At 43.9% G+C, this 22897-nt stretch overlaps 1 protein-coding gene across 8 annotated transcripts in view; it reads right to left on the bottom strand.

The window, feature by feature from the left end:
- The window catches only part of TRAPPC8 (trafficking protein particle complex subunit 8), a 103400-nt gene that overhangs the window by 75223 nt on the left and 5280 nt on the right, over nucleotides 1–22897 (bottom strand). For 5 of the 8 annotated variants that reach the window (XM_019498542.2, XM_014606850.3, XM_019498543.2 and 2 more), the window contains exon 1: nucleotides 6764–7002. The exons of 1 other annotated variant lie outside the window; for it this stretch is intronic. In XM_019498542.2, coding sequence (XP_019354087.1) covers nucleotides 6764–6920 — 157 coding nt within the window. In that variant the 5' untranslated portion in view covers nucleotides 6921–7002. Of the gene's footprint in view, nucleotides 1–6763; nucleotides 7004–22897 lie in introns of those variants that run through there. 2 more of the 8 variants (XM_014606847.3, XM_019498541.2) reach the window with 1 other exon arrangement.

Genomic DNA, 22897 nt, shown 5'->3' with positions numbered 1-22897 from the left:
AAATGTTAAGCAGTTACAAGGTGGCAGTTTTAAAGAAACACTTAAAAATCATAGCCTGGTAATGTTAAGTTAGGTTTCCATAACAGCATCTCTACACTCAGGTCCTGTTTCTTAGCCTGGAGTTCTACAGTGCTCTGTGCTGCCTTAAGATTCATGTAACAGTACAATAAGTTTAAAATTATGACAGCTCCCAGAAAGATTAAAGCAGAGAATGACCTAAAGGTAGGTGAGCTGACAACAGCATCTGCTGTTGACACAATGGCAAAGTTAAGAGTTGTAAGTCAAAAGCCGAGTTACAAATTACCCGATCATTCCAAACGATTCCATTTATTGCACACAAGAAAACCATGAAAGTTTTCTTTTGTTACATGTTTGTACAATTCTTCAAGTATTTCTGAAATGATTTTTCCAGAATAAATGCTCACAAATGAAAGAAGAAAGATTTCAGATACAAGTGTCAACATGGAGAAGTTATGTTGAGGGCAGAGAGGGAATGGTTACAAAAGCTCAAATTAATGCTATCAGTACAACTCAATAAGTATCGGCTCATCTATGTGCAACTTCACCAAAATAAAGAATTTTTTAATTAAAATTGTTTCTCTCATTGCAAGAGGACCAGAGCAGGGATAAGGGATGACTGGATGCAAATTTAAAAAAGTACGTCACCCATAGTACATAAGAGTTCAAAAACCAAGGTTAAAAGAAAAACATCAGCAATACTCAAGTTCATTAAGAGACTAAAGTTGAAGGTAGAAGAAGCTACTATATAGAATAATTGAAGAAAGGAAATGATAGGATGGGCAACTACCTGCAATTCCAGATTTCAGTTATCACAACTGGAATAAAACTGCTACAGATACCTCCTTCCATCCCATCCAAGTCCCCGCCCCCGCCAAAAGTAGCATCATAGGCCACCTCTGAAAGATAGATGGAACCCGTATGATGTACTGAATTGCTTCTCTCCCTCGTCCCCCCCCCCCCCCCCCCCACATCTGCAATCATGGAAGCAAAAGTGTGGGACCCCTCCCCACTGCGCCTGGAGATGCACAGGGAAATCTCTTACAGAGTTTCCTCACACCTGCTTGCGAAGTCAAAGGGGACCTGATCAAGTCCCACTCCCCCTTCCCACACATCCACACACTTCCAAGCATGGGGGGCAGAGGGCGAAGAATCCCCTGCAGGTGACTGTCCCAAACACAGGGAGCAGGCCTGCTAACAGGGGTTCCCCCTTGCAGATATGACCCAAAAATCAAGACACACCAGCTGGGGATGTCTATAGATATCCCTGGAGCACAATCAACTGTGCAGCAACAACAGGTCAAGGGACTTATTTTTTTAATCAGATGTTTTTATTTAATCGTATTTTTTGTTAAGATGCTTTTAAAAAAAACCCTATATAAAACATAGTTTTAATTTAAGATACGTTAAAGCTCAAAGATATCATCATGGAATAGGGATTATAATGTCTAATTATGTGAATATATGATCTCAAATAGTATACAGGTACTCCTCACTTAACGACCTACCTGTTTAATGACCGCGCGGACTTACGACCAGCTCTCCGAGCACTCGGTATTGTACGAAACGTATTGTGGAAACGGCAGCGCGGCGTCTCAAGCCAAGGCACGCGGTATCAAGGGGCGGCTCCTCGCTTATCGACCAATTCGCTTAACGACCTAGTCGCAGGAACGGAACTCGGTCGTTAAGTGAGGAGTGCCTGTATAACCTTTTCATAAAAGTTTTATAAATAGGTCACAACAGGCCATGGACTCTATTAGGGTGCAATCTTAATGCAGTTTCTAGAGGCTCCTTTATAGATTAGTAAAGATTAAATAAAACCACTCTACCGAGTGGGATGCAATGCTCAGTCTAGAAGATCCCACTAAACATCTCTGTGATGCTTAGTTTCAGTTCTCAAACTGTGGATTTGTGTCTCCAGAGCTAACATCCTTGTTAACAGCAGTATAAGGAGATGAGACAGACATAACAGACCTAATTACCTACCCATCAGCCCTCTTCTCTCTCTGCAAGTTTGTATACACAGAGTCAAGTCCTTACCTCTCTCTAAAAGTGTCAACTTTAAAAAAGTAAATGAACAGAAGATCGCAGAGGTAGAGTAGATCTAGGCAAGGAAGAGTCTGGAGATAAATGCAGGGAAGGAGAGGCAGTAGAAACAAAAGAGAAACATTTTGAGCAGACTAGTCCAGAAATCTTGAGGGATAAATTTGAGTATAGCCTCCATTGATTTGAGATCTAGTGAGAGAATGGTATGGTAGAAGAGAAAACGTATCATGGCAGCAGGCTTGCCAGGCCATAAGAGAGACTCTGTTTGGGAACATTTTAATTAAGGTTACATCAAACAAGAATGCATTTTTTGTTGAAAACAATGATTAAATCGAGGCTTCCTGACCAGTGATTTAAATCAAATCCACCCTACAACTGATCTCACTCCAATGAAGACGTCCATTTGGAGCCTTAGAGACAACCTCTCTCTGAACCTTTTTATAGAAGTTGCAGACAATAAAAATAGTCCAATTTAAGTCTAGGGAATACCTTCAGATGATCCAAGTACAGAGATCTGTCAGTAGAAAGACAGTAATTTGCTCCTTAGCTCAGGCCCTTACAGTCTTCAAGACACATCACCTAAAAATTATTATTCTGCATTTGATCTGGGGCCACTTTAGCTCAGTATCTCATGTTCAACATTAGACAGCACCAAATGCTTCATGGGACAGTGGAAGAAACCATGTAACAAGCAGATATGGGATACTCTGCCTCCCAGGAAGTCTTGCCCCAAAGTCTAAGAGTTAAAGATTGGTTTAAGCCCTAAAGCATAAGGCTTTCTTTTCTTTCTTGCATGTTTGCAAGATTCTTCAAGTATTTCTGAAATGGAAGACTGCCTCTGTTATAACCAGGGACCCTAGTTTTCCCCGATTAAAAAAAGTTAAAAAATAAGTAAATAAATAAATTATCTGATAAAAATTCCAAAATCCACAATTAAAATGAAAGGTCCCTCACTCCCCCCCCCCCCCCAAGCCTCCTGGCCCCACCAGCCCTGCCATGCCCCCCCCCCCCCCAACTGCCAGGGCTACAGGACCAGGGACCCAGGTCCACAGCACCCTATCCCTGGCAGGAGGTAGTGGCTGCAGCAACAGCACAAAGCACAGAATCCAGCTCCCTCCCTGCCCCACCTTCCTGTGGCCTGCAGCCTGCCTACCGGCGGGGGAAGAAGAGGGCGGAGTGGCCAGCTCCCTGCAGCTACACACTCCTTGGGGGCAGGAGGGACCTGTGCCCTCCCCCGCCCCAGATCTGTGTACAGGGCGGGGCCAGTGCCAGCTGCCCACTGCAGGCTCGGGCTCCCGCCCTGCTGCCCTCCCCTGGGGCCTCCACAGCCTGGTGGTGCAACTGGGAATTGAAAGAAACAAATGGAGCTGCACAAACTCTGAGCTGGCCCGCCAACATGACCCCTGCGCACGCAGCTACAGCGAGGGACACAACCTGGCACCACCACCCTCACTGCAGATGCAAGCACAGGGGACACACAGCTTGCACGGCTCCTCTGTTCCCTGCCACACTGAGTCGTACCCACTGCACTGCGGAGGCCCCGGGGGAGGGCAGCAGCAGCCGCCAGACTTTCTATGATTGGCTGCTATAGACTTTCATTAAACTTCCTCTTACAAATCTAGTACTGCCTAATGTCAGCAACAGATTATTATGACAAAAGGAAATACAACCATAGTGGATCAGTTTAATTTGTTTCTATGATATAAGGAAGTCAGAGAACACATTTCTAGTAAGTTACTTAAACTGTGGCTATAAATTTGCAACTTGGAGACTTGGGCAGCATGGCATACTAGCCAACAAGAAACAGCAAGTGACCCAAACTCATCACAGTTCCTAAGAACCACAACACAAAGGTAAGTTTGGGTACAGCAAGGCAAGCAACTGCAAAGCCATAATATCTAGGGAAGAAAAGCAGAGAGTTATTTTGCAACTATTTTTGACAAGTTCAGTTAAAAAAAATATTACCACCAATAGACTGGAATCCTTCTGCAACCCAATAGGATTACAAACCAGCTCTCTTCCTCCTACCAAGACATCCCACATCAGATTTTAATGACTGATTCCCATGTATTCAGCAACCACATAGTTAATTCTTGGTGCAGAATCTTACTCAATGATCTCATCTTTCACTTAAGACATATTAATAACCCTTATGATTGCATAAACAGAGTGTTCTAGCAAGGATGGTCAAATACAGTTCACAAGCCACCTGCAACTCCTGGGCAGTTTAAAATGCAGCCCCTGAAGAAGGTATTTAGCTAGAAATTATTATTGTGTGCGCCCAGGGTACAGATAGCTTGCTCTGGGCACACATCTTAAAATGTGTACCCTGTGGCTCTCTGCCACAACACAGTTTTGATTTATAGATAAAAGGGTTAGAAAGTTTGGCCACCCTCAGGAAATGGTTTGTTCAGAGAACCTTGTAAATATTAATCTAGTGTACAACAATACAGTGGGCAAACCCGTATGCCAAGGGATACTGAAATAAGAGCTGTGAAAAGCCTAAGCTTCCCAAGGCAGCTAAATCATGGTCTCACAAATCTGAAACCACAGGACTTCAACATTTTATCAATAAGCCACAGGACTGAGTAGTTTTGCCCTTGCTTACTGCAGCTCATCTGAAGAAGCCTCTTGCTGTCCAGCTTCCCTACAAGGGAAAGTTAACTACAGAACATAGAACATATTTACCACTGAGCTATACCTGGAGTGAAACTTGTAGTCAGAAGTGCTATCTGCTGAATCAAGACTTGTCCAGGACCACCTGAGCTGGCCACAAGCTCTTCAGTCACCCTGATACCAGAAATTTGGACTAGACTGACTAGGCAAAGGAGCTGGGCTGCCTAGAAAAACAAACCCAGCCACTCAAGAGTCATCAGCTGTAACCCAGAGTTGAAACTGGTTGGGTGGGAGAATTAAAAGCATATTCTGAGAATAAAATAAATTAAAGATGCCTTACTTTATGGTTCTATTGTGCCATGGAATAAATAATACTGTTTACAGGAACACCAATAAAAGTAGTGGCGAAAAAAAACCCCTAGAAGTCATATAAACAAAGTAATTTCCTTACATCCCCAAATAAATTAATAGCCATAATTTAGAACAATGCAGAAATATACAATTGGGGATTCACATCCAACGTTAAGTAAAACAAGGTATTTTAAAAACACAGTTCCACAAGTTGTTTTTGAAAAGAGAGGTATTTAACCTTTAATACAAAATTATATGGAAAGAATATTTTTAACAAAGGGTGGAGAATAATTTATCAGCAAGTGCTGCTTACATTTCAGTATATAGCTTCCTGGACTGGTTGCTTCAGGTGTAAGCCTTACTGGATTGTAGTATAAAAGACTTTTAAGAAAAAGATGGCTGAATATGATAAAGCTGAGTTGGAAAAGTGATATCCACTAATGTAAAGAAACAGACCTTAGTGCAGTACTTTCCAAAGGCACTACAAGAGTCAAGTAAGGTCCAATACAATTACTAGATTTAAAATATTAGTTCTAGGTAGGAACAGAAGGTTCAATTCTCCCCTCCTTAAATTTGGTAGCATTCTTTCAAAACTCTTCTCTGAAAGGGCTTACTTCTAGCCTACTATGTTACAACAGCTAAAGCAAGATTGCCAAATATGTTTCCTCTATTGTTATCACAGTTTTTTATTTTGTTTACTAATTATATTTTACAAGCATCGGGCTCTTATCCTCAAAGTGAGTCAAGCCCCTATATACTTTTGAGAATCTAGGTCTGCATGTTTATCATTTTCACTTCAACTGACTTCCTCTAGTTTGAGAAATCCCCAAACAACAGAGCAGGGAAAACGTTTACAGAAATTAGGCCAGGGTTATAAAAATCACCAAGGCCAACAAGCAAGGGTCAGACAGGGTAGCAGAGAACACTGTATTTAACTTTTCAAATCGATTGCTTAGATTTCAGGCTAGCAGCATTCAGCCAAACTATCCTGAAGGACTTTTGTGTGTGGGTTATTCCCCCACACCATAAAAAAATCTATAGTTAAACCTACTTCACTTTAGATGCCATTTAGAAAGCAAGCCAATATTACAGACCAAAAGGGCTGCCTCTAATCCTTTTAATAAACTGCACTTTAAAGATAATCAACTTAAAAACACAAAATACAAACCCACTCATTATTTGCATCTCAACCTAAATATTTTCAAACAACACCCCTGTTCACAAGTACTCCTCATACGCGGTCAGTTTACAGACATGACAGCCCTGTGTCTACAGTCAGGTGCCCCAAGTACCTGGCGTGACCCCTTCTGCAGCACAAGAGGCCTACACCCACCAAAGAGCGGGGGAAGCAGCAGGGTTGTAGAACAAAGGTGACCAAACCAGAGCAGCTGGCAGGGCCGAGTGGGGCAGGGGTGAAGTGGGGGCAGCACAAGGACCAGAAACAACTTTGCCAGCTACTGCCCAGGCCCTTCTGCAGCAAGCGAGCCATGGCTCCCAACGCCTGGCCGGCTGGGTTGGTCTGCAGGCCCAACAGGATCACAGACCAGCTCTCCTTCTCCGACCACTACATGAAATATCCCACATCAGGTTGTAACGGCTGGTTCCCAAACGTTCAGCAGGCGCGCACCCCCTGCCTCCTCCCTGCCAGCGCCCCCACCTGCCCCGCACTCCCCCGCGCGGGGCCTGAGAGCGAAGCCCCAGGACGAGCTCCCCCCCCCCCGGCGGCGCGGACCTTCAGACGTGAGGCGGCAGAAGGGCTTCACCAGCTCGGCGAAGCTGAGGCCGTTCCGCCGCGTGAGCCGCTCCGCCTCGTCACTGCACAGCGCCGCCACCAAGGGCACGAAGGCGTCCTGCAGGAACTCCTGCACCGACTGCACGCACTGCGCCATCGCGCCGCCGCCGCCTCCTCAACGGCCACTCGGCACCGCCATCTTGGGCCTGCACCCGGACACCTCAGTCCGCCCGCTCCCGGCAGGCCCCGCGCGCGCGGCCCGGATTGGCTGGCAAGGAGGGGCGGGGCGGCTGTCAGGGAGGGAGGGAGGGGCGGAGACGGAAGTGGAGACGGAAGAGCGAGTAGGGGGCGGGGCAGGGCGCGCAGGGGATGAGCTGGAGGCGTTGGGCGGTGCGTCGCAGAGTGGTGCGCATGCGCGAAAGCGGGAAGGGGTAGTCAAGCAGGCGGTGCTTCCCCCAGGGTGGGGGCGGAGCCTAGCGGTGGCTCCACAGCGGTGGGTTCGAGTCTCGCTCTGGGCTCGTGTCCCAACAGGCTGCGGGTGTGCCAGTTATAAAGGGAGGCTTCGATGAGCAGCATGAACCCTGCTGGCTTGGAGCAGAACACGTGGCCTCTGGGGTTTTTCCCAAGATTATAATCCGAAAATCAGGGACCCACTGAAGTAATAGCAGAAGTACAGCGCGCAGCAGCTCCTTCAGTCTTGTATGTTCCCCACCTACCCTTTGCCCTCCCCAAAACTCTGCTGATTACCCTGCCGCCCTGACCTCAGCAGATGGTGCCAGTTTACACATGGCGCCATTTTTTTCCACCCTGCCAGTCAGCAGCAAACTGCAAGGCTCAGCCAATCAGTGGCAAAAACAGCACCGTATTTAAACCATGTTTTTTGCCTCCCCACTGACCTGGAGCGAGCCACAAGCAGGGCCCCTCCACCAATCAGTTGGGGGAACCTGCAAGATTAAAGAAGCCACAGTGCACCCCACTTCCGCCATGAATTCGGGAGGTCCTTACCAACGATCTCAACCAGGTGCCGCAGCACCCTGGGGTGCTCTGAGCACCTTCTTAGGGCACCGTGGGAGGCTGTGCAATACTAACTGGCGAACACCTGCACGTGAGTCACAAGACAAACCCTGAGATTTCACATAGGAATCTGTAAGCGGTAAAAGCGTTCTGCCCCGTTGTGGTCTGTCTTGGGTCTCTGCACTGGAAGAGTTGATCTGCTATGAGTCTGTAGTCCAAAACAAGTGGCAGCTACAAGCCAGCATTTTCCAAGGGGTGCCTTGAGTCTTAATGAGGAGTGGCCTTGAATCTAAGAAGGCTGAGCACCGCTGATACTGTTCCACAGAGCTCAGCTGGATGAGGCCCCAGGCAAAGCCAAGCCCCGTGAAGCGCACCAGGCCAAATCTCAGAAGCGGGGTACCATACCAAGCCTGCATCCAGCCAGGACCGGATTAACCCTTTAGTGGGCCCTAAGAAAACAAACTTGTGGGCCCCGGGCCTGTCAAGACCTCCCTCCCTACCCTGGTGCTGCCGCCCACAGGGAGCAAGACTCAGAGCCGCCGCTAGGATGCAGCTGCTGAAGCAGCAACACCAGCAGAGGGGAAGGAAAGGAAGGCGGATGGGGCTATTCTCACCGCTGCCATGGAGGGAAGGACCGGGTCCCTCCCACAGCCCAGGACCCTACGCATATGTCTTGTTTGCCCTGACCAGGACTGATTCTGAGGACAAGCTTTTACCTTCTCCAAGCAGCACTGCTTTTTTGTTGGCAGCTTTATCTGGCTCATAACCTTTTCCCTTTGTGCACCAGGGAAGGACAGAGCTTTTAGCTGCTTTCAGCCCATTGTCTGTCTGCCCCTGCCACAAACATGTTATATTGTTCTCCTGGCAGCATGACTTGTACAGCATGCCACATAACTATGCATCTATCTCTTCCACCCTCTGACAGCTGCTTCTGCTCCCAGACACCTTGGTGCCAGGACTTTGCCTAAAATACAATGAACTCTTACTGGGGAAAAACTATAGAGTAAAAGGTGGTTGCAAGCAGATGCTGTTGGGGGATTTATAGAGAGTAAAGTGGCCACACCATATGTCTCATTTTGAGAGAAAACCTAATTACACAATTCCTAGTCAGATATTAACAGATGATCCTTCTGCCAGGTCCCAAGTCTCCTTTCTGTCCCTTTATATTTTGAAGAGGCCAGTTTCCAAAGCTTGCACACCATGTCCCCACATGCAGCTGCCCAGTCTGTATCACCCACACTTTCCTCAGATGTGCAGGCTGGGAACCAGACATGATGCATGTGCTGTGAGATCCCTCAGCCAAATTAAAAGGGAAAGGATCCCATGTAGCAGCTAACTTTTTGATTGCAGGGGTGTCAAAGATGCAGCCATCTGGCCTGCAAAGCCACATCATCTAGCCCCAGATGCTGGCCTTGGTGGGGTCAGTCCAGGACTCCTTCTGCATGCTGGATCCGGTGTCCACTCTGGCCCGTCCAGAGTGGGTGCCACATGTGGCACAGGTCCTTGAGTGACCAGAGCAAGCATTAGATCCAGCATGTGGGAGGATAGAGGCAGAGGAGTGGTCTCAGTGGTCCAAGAAGCCCATTCAAATATCTATACAACTTGGCAAAACCTAGGAAATACTGTGCTTCTTTGATGTCCTTAGAAGATTCCAAATCTAGGAAGGCACACACCTTTCAAGGATCCACCACCATTGCATCCAGGGAGATGACATACCCCAAAAACTCAGTGGTGCTTTGACTCAACTATCACTTTTTCAGCTTTGCATAAAGTTGGTTTCACCACAAACATTCCAGGAATAGCTGGACATGAATTATATTTTGGGTTTGATCCTTGGAAAAAAATGAGGATATCATCCAAGTAATTACTGATCCAGGACACTATGATAAATGTCATTAAGTAAATGATGAAAGAAAGTCAGGGTGTTGATTAAACCCTTTTTCTGGATTTGTCTTCACATATTCTTTTAGAATTTCAAGTTCTGACAAGGAAAGAGGGTAAAGCCACCTGAAAGGAATCTTAGCATTGGGCAGCATTGATCTGCAGATCAATATGACAGTCATATGAATGGTGGGGTCATGACTTCTTTACTTGCTTTTATCAAAAATATTCACCAAGTCCTGACTTTTGGCAAGAACAGAGGAGTCGGTCATGGACTGTTCGACTGGCTCTCATGGCAAGCCAGACAACGATGTACTACCTAACAAGTGAGACAGAAGTACAAGAACACCTGGGGAAGAGTCAATAGGGGCGACATATCTCAGAAAACATACATATCAGCAATATGGTGACTGGAATTGGAGCTTTCCATCTTTCCACTGGATGAGCACATCATGGAAAGAGATGCAGAGGGACTCCCAAGATAACTGGGAAGTTGGGGTACATGTAAGATCAAACCATAGAAATTCCCAGAGCCCTGGGGTGGTGATTTCCTGGAAGATCATTCCCTATGTAACTGAGCCAGATGCCAGGGTAGAGTAGTCAATGGTTTCTATGAGTTCAGGGTGAAGCCTTGCAGCATATGGATATCTAGTGGCCCTTGGCGATCTCTAAGTTCATGATGTTATTACCCCAGGGACAATCATTCAGAGACTGCATAGGGGATGCTTTGATGCCATAGACACCTATTAAAGACACAGCTGGAAGCAATGAGGTTCATACTAGGCACATCCTAAGCCTCTTCACTGGAGCCAGCCCCAAGACTTTCCCCAGTGTGGCATCTGCAGAGCTTTCTGAGCCCATCTACAAGGCCTCCCCTGGTCCTGCCAGGTGCAAGTCTCCTGATGGGAGAGCAAACAGGAAGATTTTTTTTTCTCTGTAACATTCCTAACACAGTTAAACAACAGAATTCAACTCTACAGGCGACATCAACATAGCTCATCCTGCACTTCCTTGGTCAAAAAGGGAATGCTAGGCTGCCTCTTTCCAGGTAGTATCAAACTCAACGTGTTGGAAATCCACAGCACAACAGGTGCCTCAGGCTTCATAATGGAATCTCAGTATTCCCTCACAATTGGATCACTGAAAATAAGACACACAAAATCCTCTGACTGAATTAGTGGGAAAACCATTGATCACAAGGAATGAGGCAGCCCAATCCAGTGTATTCCCTAATAATAACTTAACAAGTGGAACATTTGGGACTTTAGAAGAATCAGTAACTGGAAGTGGTTCAGACACCTCCAAGACCACCTCTTCTTATCAGGGAGAAGAACCTTGGTTTCCCAATTCAGCTGGGTAGACAGAGGCTAATCAGGGTCATACTATGCCAAGAGGACAAGAGTCCATTTGTTCTGGTTAAGCTGTAACAACCTATGTGTGCAGAGTGGATGTTCAGAAGTGGGCCTGGCAAGCACATGCTCATGTGCATGAGCCAAGACACATGCACAGTGTACACTGCAGTGTGGAGAAACCCACATACCTGCAACAAAATAAATAGAGTTGTATATTAAAATTAGGTTAGGTTCCAGTTTGTATGCAGAAAAAACATCCATTTTCAAACAACACTGACTTTCATTAAGTTGGCAGTCAATAAAATTTTGATTTAAAATGATAAAGGAAAAAAACAAAACTGTGGCAAAATCATCACTATCATCAAGAGCAAGATTCCGACAATGTGATGGTAGATATGGGTCTTAAAAGTGCATTTGCACTGTCACGCAACTGTGATTTTAAAATGGTTCTTACATAATGAACTAAGTCTGCATTTTAGCAGTTGTGGTGAGGTAATCTTGCATAAGAAGTCTCTCACTTGTAAGAGGATATTAATTCCTTTTCTTTGCTATGTCATTCCAATATATAGCCTAGACTGTACTATATATTGGTTAGAATATGTATTCCATTTTATATATGCAGAATATAAAATATATGCTGCCTTTTTCAGTCTAGTTGGGGTGATTAAAGACAATATATTATTTCATACATGATACTGACTCTCATGAAAATTACACACATAAGCAAATTAAAGCTATATATATATGTAATTAGTACAGCACCATTTTGCAAATGAATTATTACCTTCTTGGAGCTCTGGGTGGAGCTGTTGAGCTCTGGTTCCAATATAATTAATGACAAAAACTCTTAACTGATTTCATCCCTGAAGTTCATGAATACCATTTGCTATTTCAACAGTAGATGGTGCTATAGACTATCAGTGTCAGGGTTGACAGGGCTGTACCAGCAGTTCTAATTCCTGAATACACACACAACATGAAACTGATTTTTTAAAAGCCAAGACATCTTAAAATGTTTTTTGCATAAAGAGTTAACAAATTCAAAGACAGTATATAAAACATGGATGACACAAACATGCAGGAGGAACGACGCATGAAGAAGGGGTAAAACTAATAGGATTTCTTAGAAAAGGAGCTGTGTCTACAAATATTAGCCAACCACAAGTCACAAGTACAGCTTGTCACCAACTTAGTCCTTAGCAGGAGGCAGTTTTCTGCATGTGTTGTGCCAGGGGTACATTAGTCCAATGTTACCTACCCTCTAGGAAGGAGAAAGCATGCACATATAAAATCTGGATGTTCAAAGCCAGAGCATTGCATTGTTAAAACCAAGTCACAGACACTGCAAGCCTTGCTGGCACATATTGGGTGCGTCTACACATTGCTGTACAGTGATGTTGCTATGGCGCCATGCTTTAGTACTTCCTTTTGGATGTACTAAAGCACAGCGCAGTAACCACCTGTACTGCACCGTACACACCGCGCATGGTTATATTTTGCTGCTATGGCAATGCAGCTGCCAATCACATGTAGATCCACATGATTGTGTGTGCGCCTCATGCTGTATGGCAATGTAGCACATCGCTATATCTCTGTAGGGTGACATGTAGACATGCCCATTGAGTAGAGGAATGCTGAGAGGTAATCATTTATTTGAGCTGCAGGAAGTGAATTTTAATTTTCTTGGTTCTGATTTGCAAATGTAAAACCAGAAAATTAAATTTAAGAACTCTGACAGGGCACAGGTTTTCTTACCAGAGTTCATGAAAAAAACCCAAAAGATTCTAACAATCCCCATGGTACTCATGCTAATCATCTGAGATACTGAATTTGTAACTGTTTGCTATTGTTATTATGTTAAAAATATTTTATATAAAATGGTAATATGCTAAAATACTTGGTTATAGCAACTCTCACATCTCAACAGTAAATTTTATTTTCTCATTTAACAAGTACGTATAACATTATTAGTTGTTTTCAAATGGAATACTTGCAGAAGTATTGCTAGTTCTGCTTACCTGAATATACAAATAACTTACTGTTTGAGAAATAAAAAGAAGTGTATCTACTGCTTAGAAACTGAGCCTGAAAATAGAGCCCATTCTACTCAGATAGCTGTCTCACTAAAAATTATTTTCCTAATGTATAGTTGAGCAAACAAAGCTTTACATGATACAAAAATATTATAATACTAATTTAGAGGCCCCTAAAATTAGAAATGCCTTGAGAAGATGGACTCTGTGTTCTTTTTTCTCACTGGATATAGCTCAAGGGAGTAAAATTAATTTGGAATTTCCTGTATTTTATTCCACAGCTACAGGATTTTCTCCACCACATTCAAATAATTCAAAATAGACTAAAGAAATGTTTACTAAACATTTTACAAAATTTACTCTTCGACTTAAAAGATAGGTTGCAGGTAACATTTCTTGTCATTTCCTGTCAAATGTAATAAAAGGTCATTACATTTTAGTATGTCATAGTATCAAATTAAATTGACCTTTTGCCTGTCATGCTATAAGGATCAGAAATTGCAGAACTGCTAGGAAACTACCATGTTTAAACTTCCTAAAGTACCTTCAATATATCTGTGCCAGCAAAAAAACTTGGAAAAAAATTGATAATCAGTAATATTAAGCAAAATTTTAAACATTGCCAAAAAAATCACTAAATTTTGCCAATATACAAATAAATATTTCTGAATCAGAATTTAATTACCAGTCCTTGAAATGCTCATCTGTATAAAACTACATTTAAGTCTCTAATGATGCAGAAGGATGTCGGTTCATGGACTGGAGCCGCTCTAGGGATTATTTCTCAATCTCTGTTGCTGTTCAAGATGGATGTGCATATACACATTCCACTTCAGGCCCAGGAGGATAATGTGACAGCTGAACAAAGGTCCCCAGAGATGAGAAAACCAATGTAGTCTCTTCCATTCCGGGGAAGTCAAGATCATCATCATAGCATGATTTTATCTCAGGTTCCTGATAACCCTGGCAATCAGTGGGATTGCGGGGAAAGCATAAAAAACCCTCTAATGCCCAGGTAAGGTATTTGAGGCTCTTTGTGTTCCAACATAGACTTACACTATCCCTGCTCTGCCTGTTCACTAGCCACTATTACAGAAAGAGACCATGGCACAGAGAGAGAAAAATCAAGGACATTGGACAATATCAGATTACACAACAGTAGACTAAAGATGAAAAGAAAACCCAGGAGTCTAAACTAAGGAACCTAGGATTGCTGCTGGCCTACAAAAAGGATATGGTGTTGTAATGAGGATCAGAGCCACAGTTAGGAAAGCAGGAGAGACTAATGGCTTCAGATTAACTGACGCCTAAGCAGAGTGAATGAGAATCTAGTTGAAGTGGGAAGTGAAAAAGAAAAATAATTCTGACTGGAAGAGAACTAGTAATTCCAAATGTAGAGGGGAATAAGAGATATAGCTATCATATAAAAAGGAACTGACAGAAATGAAAGCAGTGTTGAGGAGAAATGTTTTAATCATACTTGCTTTTAAAGCAGTTCCTTCCACATGTGTTCATAACTAAAAGCATTACATTCAGGGTTCTATTTTTCATGTATTTTTAATACTTTTTCAAGATATAAAACAAAGGTAGTTTACAATGATGTATGATTTGGATTTAATCCTTCTTTTGCCATTCTAGATATAAAAACAAATGTTTGTAATCTCATGGGTTCCCCAGAAAGTGCCATATTATCTAATTGCTCATTTAGAAGAGTTCAGAAGGCCTTACATTATTGGAGTTATACCTGGTCCTAATTGTACAAGCTGTGTAAATTAAAGATTATACCATTATTCCAGGAAATTTGTGAGGAATTGGCTACGTGGCAACATATATTGTAAGTGGGCAGCATTTGTCTACATAAGATGACCTTACTTGATTACTTAATTTCATTCTTTAGTTGTAAAATATTGCTCAGTCTAACAAAGGTTAAAGGCATTAAAAGTGTAGAGAGCTGAAGTGAAGCAATATCCTTATTATAGCTTGCTTCTCCATATAATAGGATTTTCCTAAATTGCTTCTTTGCTATAATAAATTCTACTAAAACAAATTAAGTCGATTCATGTAAAATAGTCATCATATAAACAAGTTTACTGATGATCACATTCACATTTCTGGAAGACAACTATTCAGCACAAACTCTGGCCTCATACGGATGTCAACACCTTGTGCCCTCCTTCGGGAGACGAGAAATATTTGCCTGTTGTAGCTTGTATTAACTGAAGTGGTTTAAGAAAATCCTTAAAGTTGCTAATAATACATTCATTTGTTATTTTGCAGTTGAGAACAATGAGGAGAAGCAGCTCAGTGTACACATTGTGCTCTGTCAACCAGGAGTGATTAGTTCCTGGATCACTATTGTTTCATTCAGGAGGGTAACAAGGGGTGGGTGAGTGAGACACCAGCACTGGGTGCCAAGTTAGGAGGGGCACCAGAATTGTCCCCTCACCCCCATGGAGTCCATGCCTTGGCAGCAAAAGTAATCCCACAGCATGGCTCTTGCAGCAGCAAAGGGTTGCTCAGACTCTGTAACGTTGCTGTAAGAGCAACAGCAGGGGTGGGCAGACCATGTTGTGGCAATCGTGGCAGCTGCAGCCTGGGATTGTTTACAAGTCCCCTGTGTAGATAAGACTCCTGCAGCCCCGTCACTCCCCACTCAGAAACCCCACCTCTCTAGTGTACAAAGGCACCTCTCTGCCCACTATGGTGATGCACTGCTGCTGGGCAGGCAGGAGGCACCTCACCATGGCAGCACAGCTGGCATGGGCCTCCCAGAGGGAGGGCAGCAGGGTGGAGAGCCCCGTAGCAGGCAGCCAGCATCCGCCTCCACCCCACGCATAAATCTTTGGGGGTATGTGCCCCCCATTCTCCTCTCCCTGGGAGTGTGCACAGTGGTGGGGAGCTGCCCCCACACTGCTGGCCCCACAGACAAGCCACCCATGGTTCCATCCTGCTCTGCGGCCAGCCCCATGACCATGCACTCCTGACCCCAGGCCCCATGCACTACCCTGCATGATACTGAGAATCCAGGACAAATGCTGTCCCGGAGTCCTGCAGCCCAGGGCCAGGACTTAATGTTCCCATTTTGAGAGTGTCCTGCCCAGTTGCCCAACTGCTCACCCCCATGCTCAGCTCTTGGAAACTTGCCTCTCCAGGCACTCAGCAGCACCTCCCACCTGCTCTCCCATAGGTTTGGCCCAGGGTGCAAGCTGCACTGGTACCCTCTAGCACACAGAGCTGTTCTGGGTAGGCTACTTCCTAATTTCGAAGCTTTGTTGCTAGGGCTATGTGGATAGGCTAATTGACCCTCTTACTCAGCAACACTTATTAGCTTGTCCCAATCAATGCTCTGAAGTGGTCATGCTGTTTCTAGTTTAAAAAGCAGTATACAAGGAACAGTGCACTAGAGGGTACTGCTGCTGGGGATAGTAAATTTCCTGTATAGACATAACCTAAGTGCTCTAAAAAACTGAATGTTTACTTATATGGCCTTAACATTTGGTGTACCGGAGAGAGATACAGGGTACCATTAATGATCTCAAGTTAGGGTGATTTGAGTAAGTAGTTCCCAAGGTAGACTCCCCTGCATAGAGAAATCTCTAACAATTTTTTTTATAGACTGGATGACAACATAGCTCTGATCGTGCCCCAACTGTTTAAAGGGGGCATGATAGAGGTGATATCTTTTATTAGACCAACTAGATTTTTAAAAAAAAAAAAATTAATTGCAAGCTTTCGACCACAAACACCCTTCTTCAGGCATAGGAGAAAAGATGGTAAAAGTTCTCCTGGGTAGAAAAGTTCTCCTGGGTATTGCCTCTAGACCAATATGGCTACAACCTGGATACCCAACTGTGTAAGTCACTCAACATTTATTCTAGCTACTACTACTTTAAGAAAGCAATACATAAAGTCTTATTTAAAAAAGCAATTAAGCTGTCTGGAACATGTGTGAAACAGTTTCACACAATGTGAATTACAAGAAAGACCAGCCAAGGTGGTGTCTAGCAGGATAGCTTTCTCATGACCTGGGTGGCTCATGGGAACTGCCGTGGCCATGGAACTTAAGGTCTACTCAGATAATGTGAATTCATGGCCTAGCCTTGGCAGAAATCTGAGAAATGTCTGGGGGCAGGTTGCTACAATCTGCCTAGTCATGGCCAGACTTCAGCAGTGTTTTGGAGGAATGTAATCCAAGTACAGTAGATAATCCACAAGGCATTCCAACTATTTAATTTATTGTCCAGCAACTGCTTGCTGGGAGGGGAGGGCTGACGAACAGGAGTTGGGGATGCAACAAAGAGAAGGGAGAATTATGGAGATTGGCATAAGAGGGATGAGTAGTAGAAAAAATAGAGGCTGAGGGGCTCAAATCAGGAGAAATAGTGTGGGGACAGGGGAGGGTTAGGCAACAAGGAAGGATAGAAGAACGCTGTGTTGGGTGATAGAGGGATGAAGAAATTAGAAGTGGGAGAACTTGTCAGCCTTACTTCCTTACCTTCAGTGCATATGCAAGGATCTAAGGGTGCCTATACACAAGCAAGGAAGCTGCTCTGACACGCTGCAATTCCAGCATGCCAGAGCAGACTCGATTAATTGAGTCTGCTGGAGCATGGCAATTACTGTGCTCCAGCAGCCTCCTGCATCTTGTGTATCAGTGTGCCCACACTTACAAATGGTGGTGGGGGCACTTGAACTAAAGCTCATTGAACGAGCTTGTTGAACGCAGCTCTCAGAGCTGCTCTAATTAAAGCGCTGCCCTCCTCCCCCCCACCCCCAACCCCAGAGCATGTGTAAAAGTGCCTTGAGATACCTGCCTCTGTGAGTGGGATCAGAGTTCTTCTCCCTTCCCCCTTCATCTTAGCTGGGACCTGGGCAGTCTGGCAGTCCTCTCCATCTTGCTTATGAGCCCCCACTCACATGAGTCAGGATCTGGTGCATCTTGGTCCCTTGGAGAGTCCTGAGCCCTTCTCCCTGCCTGCCTTGTTAGTGGGGATCAGGGTGCCCTGAAGGTAATGTACATTTACATTTCCGAAAACCAGGAAATAAAGGATTGAGTCATACTTATAAATGCATAGGGTGAGGGATTTGAACAGAGTGCATGGATGGAGGTGGGGGTGGGGATAAGAAGGACCACAGGTGACCTGAGCAGGGTGCAGGGACCGGGGAAGTCAGCCTGTGTGGGGCCCCCCACTCCCATACGCGAGAAAGCCGGCAGCAGATTTGGCGGCTGGGGGGGTGGGTGCTGAGCAGCCAGATGTGAAACCGGCGGCAGTGCAGAGTCACCACATCCACTCTGCTCGGCTCCACGGGGCCCCCCAAAACGTGGGGAGAGAAGGACTTCTATGAAGCAGGGCAGACTGGATGCCAGTGGCATGACTGGGGAGGCTTGGCTAGAACCCAAGTGGAATGTCCATTGCAGGCCCACAGATATACAGAGCCTGGCTTTCCATAGAGCTTGGCCTACATAATCAAGGAAGAGTGCAACACTGCTTGCTAATCTGATGCTTGTCAGATGTGAACACAATAGCAGAGGGTGCCAGACAACAAGGAGCAAACTTCTATACTATGAGACAGAGATGACAGAAAGGGGATACTTGGCAAGAAAGGTTGAAGGGAAACCTACATCTTGAAGAAAACAGCTGCTTTTGTAATGTCTCGCTTTCCTCCACAGGATTCTAGATGTCATTCCTTTCACTTACCCATCATAAAACCCAGAAAGTGCTTCCATATCCTGCAATGGAATGGAATTACTTACTGCTTACAATACATATCAGCAATATATTGTGTCTGGGACTGTTCTCTGCTCCTAAGGAATGTGAACAGGTCATAATCACTGTTTCCAAGAAAAACACCAACTTTCTATCTATCGATCAAGTTCTTCTTTATCTATTATAATGAGATCTGAAATAGAGCTATTCCATGGGGAGGAAAGGGGAATATCTTTTATATTAGAAAGTTATCACCTACACTTTTTTAAACCTCTATACATTTTACTACTAGCTGTATGAGACTTCCATTTTATCTCTCCAGTGATAAAGCAATTTTTTGTTCCACACATTACAGATAGATGCTTAATTCCTTGTTAATATGTATTTTTAATAAAGTGAGATTTAATGGATTTCATACTTTATTCATGTTCAAATTGTCAGAGTGTGGTTAATCTTTAAGAATAGTCTAATTTACCAGGAAGGCTCTAGTCAGTCACGGATTGCTTTTTCTTGCATTGTCTTTGGAGATAATTGAACAGATAAACACTCCATTGGCTAATGGTACTGTTATCATGTTGCATCACTGAAGTTCGGGCTCATTGCCAAAGCGCCGTAGTGTCGTAGTGTCGCTGGGCATGAACCTTGATGGCAACACTACTGTGCAATAGTAACAAGCTACTGCGCAGAAGCATCTAAAAATAACTGCGCGGATACAGGACTGTGCAGTAACACTGGTACTAAATGACTGCAAAGTAACAATTGTGGAGTCGGCGGTTCGTGTAGATGCAGCCTCTGTGTAGCTTCAGACAGAAGGTGACTATTACAGTGCCTTGCCACCTGTGTATTTTGAGCAGACAGCTACTTTAGGAATGGCTGCAGACACACAACATGTACCCCGGAGTATTTAACCTCAATGTAGTTTTACCCATTATTTTTCCCTGAGTAATTCTACACCGAACTGAAGTGAGCTACACCAGCTCAGGTTTGTGCATCATAAGTTTACTTCTTAAAATGACAGAAATACACTGTGTGTCCGAGCCTCCCTCTCCTGTAAATCCACTGAGTTGTAATTTCCATGTGAGGCACACCTGCACTCCATGAGAGGATTGGCAGGAACAATAAAACTTTTTTTCTTATTCCTGCATTCGTCCATCCCCTAAAACTTCCTCTAACTTCATTATATATTTTGAGTACAATGAATGAAGGATTACATCCTGCATCCAGCAACAAAGACACTGACATTCTCTGTGTTCTTCTCATAAATAATATTACTTTTATTTGCCACATGCATTTCTAAAGTCTTTTGTATCAGTGTTGGATAAAACTATGCCAAATATACTTTTTCCCTTTTTGTTTCTTATTAAAGAGCAGGTTGCATTTTTTTATGCAAAGATACTGAACTACAGAAAATACTTATCCAAATTCATGATGATATTGACAAACTCAAAATATGTTAAGCAAATTAGGCTCCTTTTAATATGAAAAAAGAACAACAAATGGTACACTGTGCTAGAACCAGGTAGGAAAACAATCAGAAATTCCACTGACATAGGGAGGAAATGGAAGATAACTTCAGATTTCTTTACGATTTCTTACAGATTTCTGTTGCCCTTGTTTATAACCTGTTTCCTGATTTCCTTTGAATAACTAATTTCAAAACTCTGCCCCACCTTCTTTTCACGTAACGAAAGGGCTGTTTTAAAAACTATCTTTCAAAAGAAGGAGTTAAAAAAAATCTTTTATTTATAAAGTAATGTTGCAAATCATTACTAAACTGTATCCTAAGACAATGCTGCATAAATATACTGACCTTTCACCAGTACAGAAGTTATTTTATTTTACAGACCATTAATCAGTGAAACAACAATGTAACTATATCTGATAACCTACAATCTTCCTCCAAACTCATTGAGATTTGGAAACTAGCAAAAAGCAGATATACCAGGATGACTAACAGACTGCAAAATATTTACAGATTTAAAAAAAATAGTAAGAAAGTGTAAGCAAGCATAAACTGGTGAAATATTATTTTTCTTTACTCTTCTTACATGAGGATTCATTCCAGGATTCTTTTGCCCAGCCCATTTTAAAGAGAACTTTAAAAAAATTTAAAAAATTAAGTTCCCATTTTTATTTATTTTTATCGTACTTAGAAAACTAAAGGCTGTTCTTAAAAACAAACAAACAAACAATGCATTTCTTACAGTAGAAAATCATGTCTTGTTTATCTAGGAAGACTCTATGGAGAGGTAGTGAAGCAATGATTTTGAAAATAAAATGAAACCTGAGCTGTTGAGAGTGGAAAGGTCTTTATTCAGATCACTTGTAACAGTATTCTTTGTTAACTTTTGGAAGAACTTTTTATGTACTTTGGAAAAAAAGATATCTTTGTGAAAGATCCAACACTACAGGCATATTTAGTGAAGGTAGGAGAATTATATCCCTGACACACACATAAGCAATCCTCCATTGAAATTAGGGAAAGACCAGACCTGTGATACATGACAGTCAAAAGACAAACAAATAAGCAACAACAGCTTCCTTACATAAAAGCTAACTGAACTTTACTGTCCTCCCTTATATATCAAAAAGATACAAATAAGAAGGTTCGCAAACCCAGTTTTCCAAAATCCTTTACAGGTCACCCATGAGAGGTTTCTCTGGGTTATTATAACAAACCAACTTGTAAAAGTAATTACATGTAGGTATTCTGTTTACAGTATAATCTGCTGTGAGGCAAACAGCTCTGCTAATGCCAATATTTGTTTGATATTTTGGATTCCAGCCTGCTGGATTTTAAAAATCAGTCTTATCCAAAAGTTTTGACCCTTTCATGTATTAAAGGGTCTGTGAACTAGCATGACTAATAGAAAAGGGTTTTTTAAATATCTAAATACAAGTGTCTTCTCAGATGAGTGCCTTCTCAGATGCATCTGCACTCCAGTGCAGCTGCCCCAATGGCTGCATGAGGCAGAAGTGGGAGGAAAGGGAGGGATGTAATTTGTATTTCTTCTGTGCTTCCAGAAGTTAATCTGCTGCATAGCTGTCTGCTTCTGAAACAATGAACCTTTTGACACTAAGGACAAATTTTAAGAAATTGCGGTTCCTCCTACATTAGCAGCATCAAGGTCCCTGGCATAGCTAATCTGTTGCTTGTTGCTTCCATTTTAAGCACACCAGGCACATCTATACGAGACGCTTTACTGCACATTACAATGTCACTGCCTATACGTGCATGGGATTTACTGTGCAGTAAATTAGGCTAATGCACCATTAGCTAATAGCAGGAAATAGAGGTACTAAATTAACAGTGCATTACCTACTGTGCAGTAGCACACCGAGTCTGACCAGGCGCAATTTGCTCCCTGTCAGCCCAGGCTGCCTGGTGAAGCCCTGATGTAGGGGAAGCTGTGCCCACTGCAGGGGAAGCCGTCTCCCTGCCAAGTGGGGATCTGGATGGGTCCTGATCCCCATGTGCCCGGAAGAGGTGTGCTGGCAGCAGGGGCAGCAGTCTTTCCAGCCATGTGGGGATCGGGACCTGTCTGGATCCCTATGTGGCATGGACGCAACTCTTCCAACTGGGCAGAGATCAGGACCTGCTCCCGTACCCCGGGGGGCAGAGGGAGCTGTCCCAGCTCAGGGGCTGCTCCCTCACAGCTGTGGGGAGATCAGTTTGTGCCCTATGTATCTATACAGGCCACACACACACACACACACACACACACACACACACACACACTTTGGTTATGACATATATATATATGCTACATATACATAAAGCACAAGTTTTCATGGGTTGAAGCTTCCTTCACCAGACGCCTTCTCCTCGACTTCAGGCTATCCCAGCTACCTCGGTCTGTCACGCCACCCCGGGCATCAGCACTGTGACTGAGAGAGGCCTGCTCAGAAGCACATCTAACCTAAAGAGGAAATGCGAAGGGGAGCCTTGGGCATCTGAAGTGAGGGTCCTTGTTAGCTCGGGTGCTCTGCTGGGCACGGCTCTCCTGTGCAGAGTGTCACCTGGTACAAGTATCCCCACCTAAATAGCTCAGGGGAAGCGCAGGGAGGAGCAGGGCCTTGGGAAGCACAGGCAATAAGCAGCAGGGTCGGGTCCTGCCCCAGCTCAGGGGAGCGCAGAGAGCAGCA

This window comes from Alligator mississippiensis, chromosome 3, assembly GCF_030867095.1.
Source record: "Alligator mississippiensis isolate rAllMis1 chromosome 3, rAllMis1, whole genome shotgun sequence".
Classification (NCBI taxonomy): Eukaryota; Metazoa; Chordata; order Crocodylia; family Alligatoridae; genus Alligator; species Alligator mississippiensis.
Note: the sequence above shows the minus strand (reverse complement) of the source record. Positions and strands in the feature narration are given on the sequence as shown.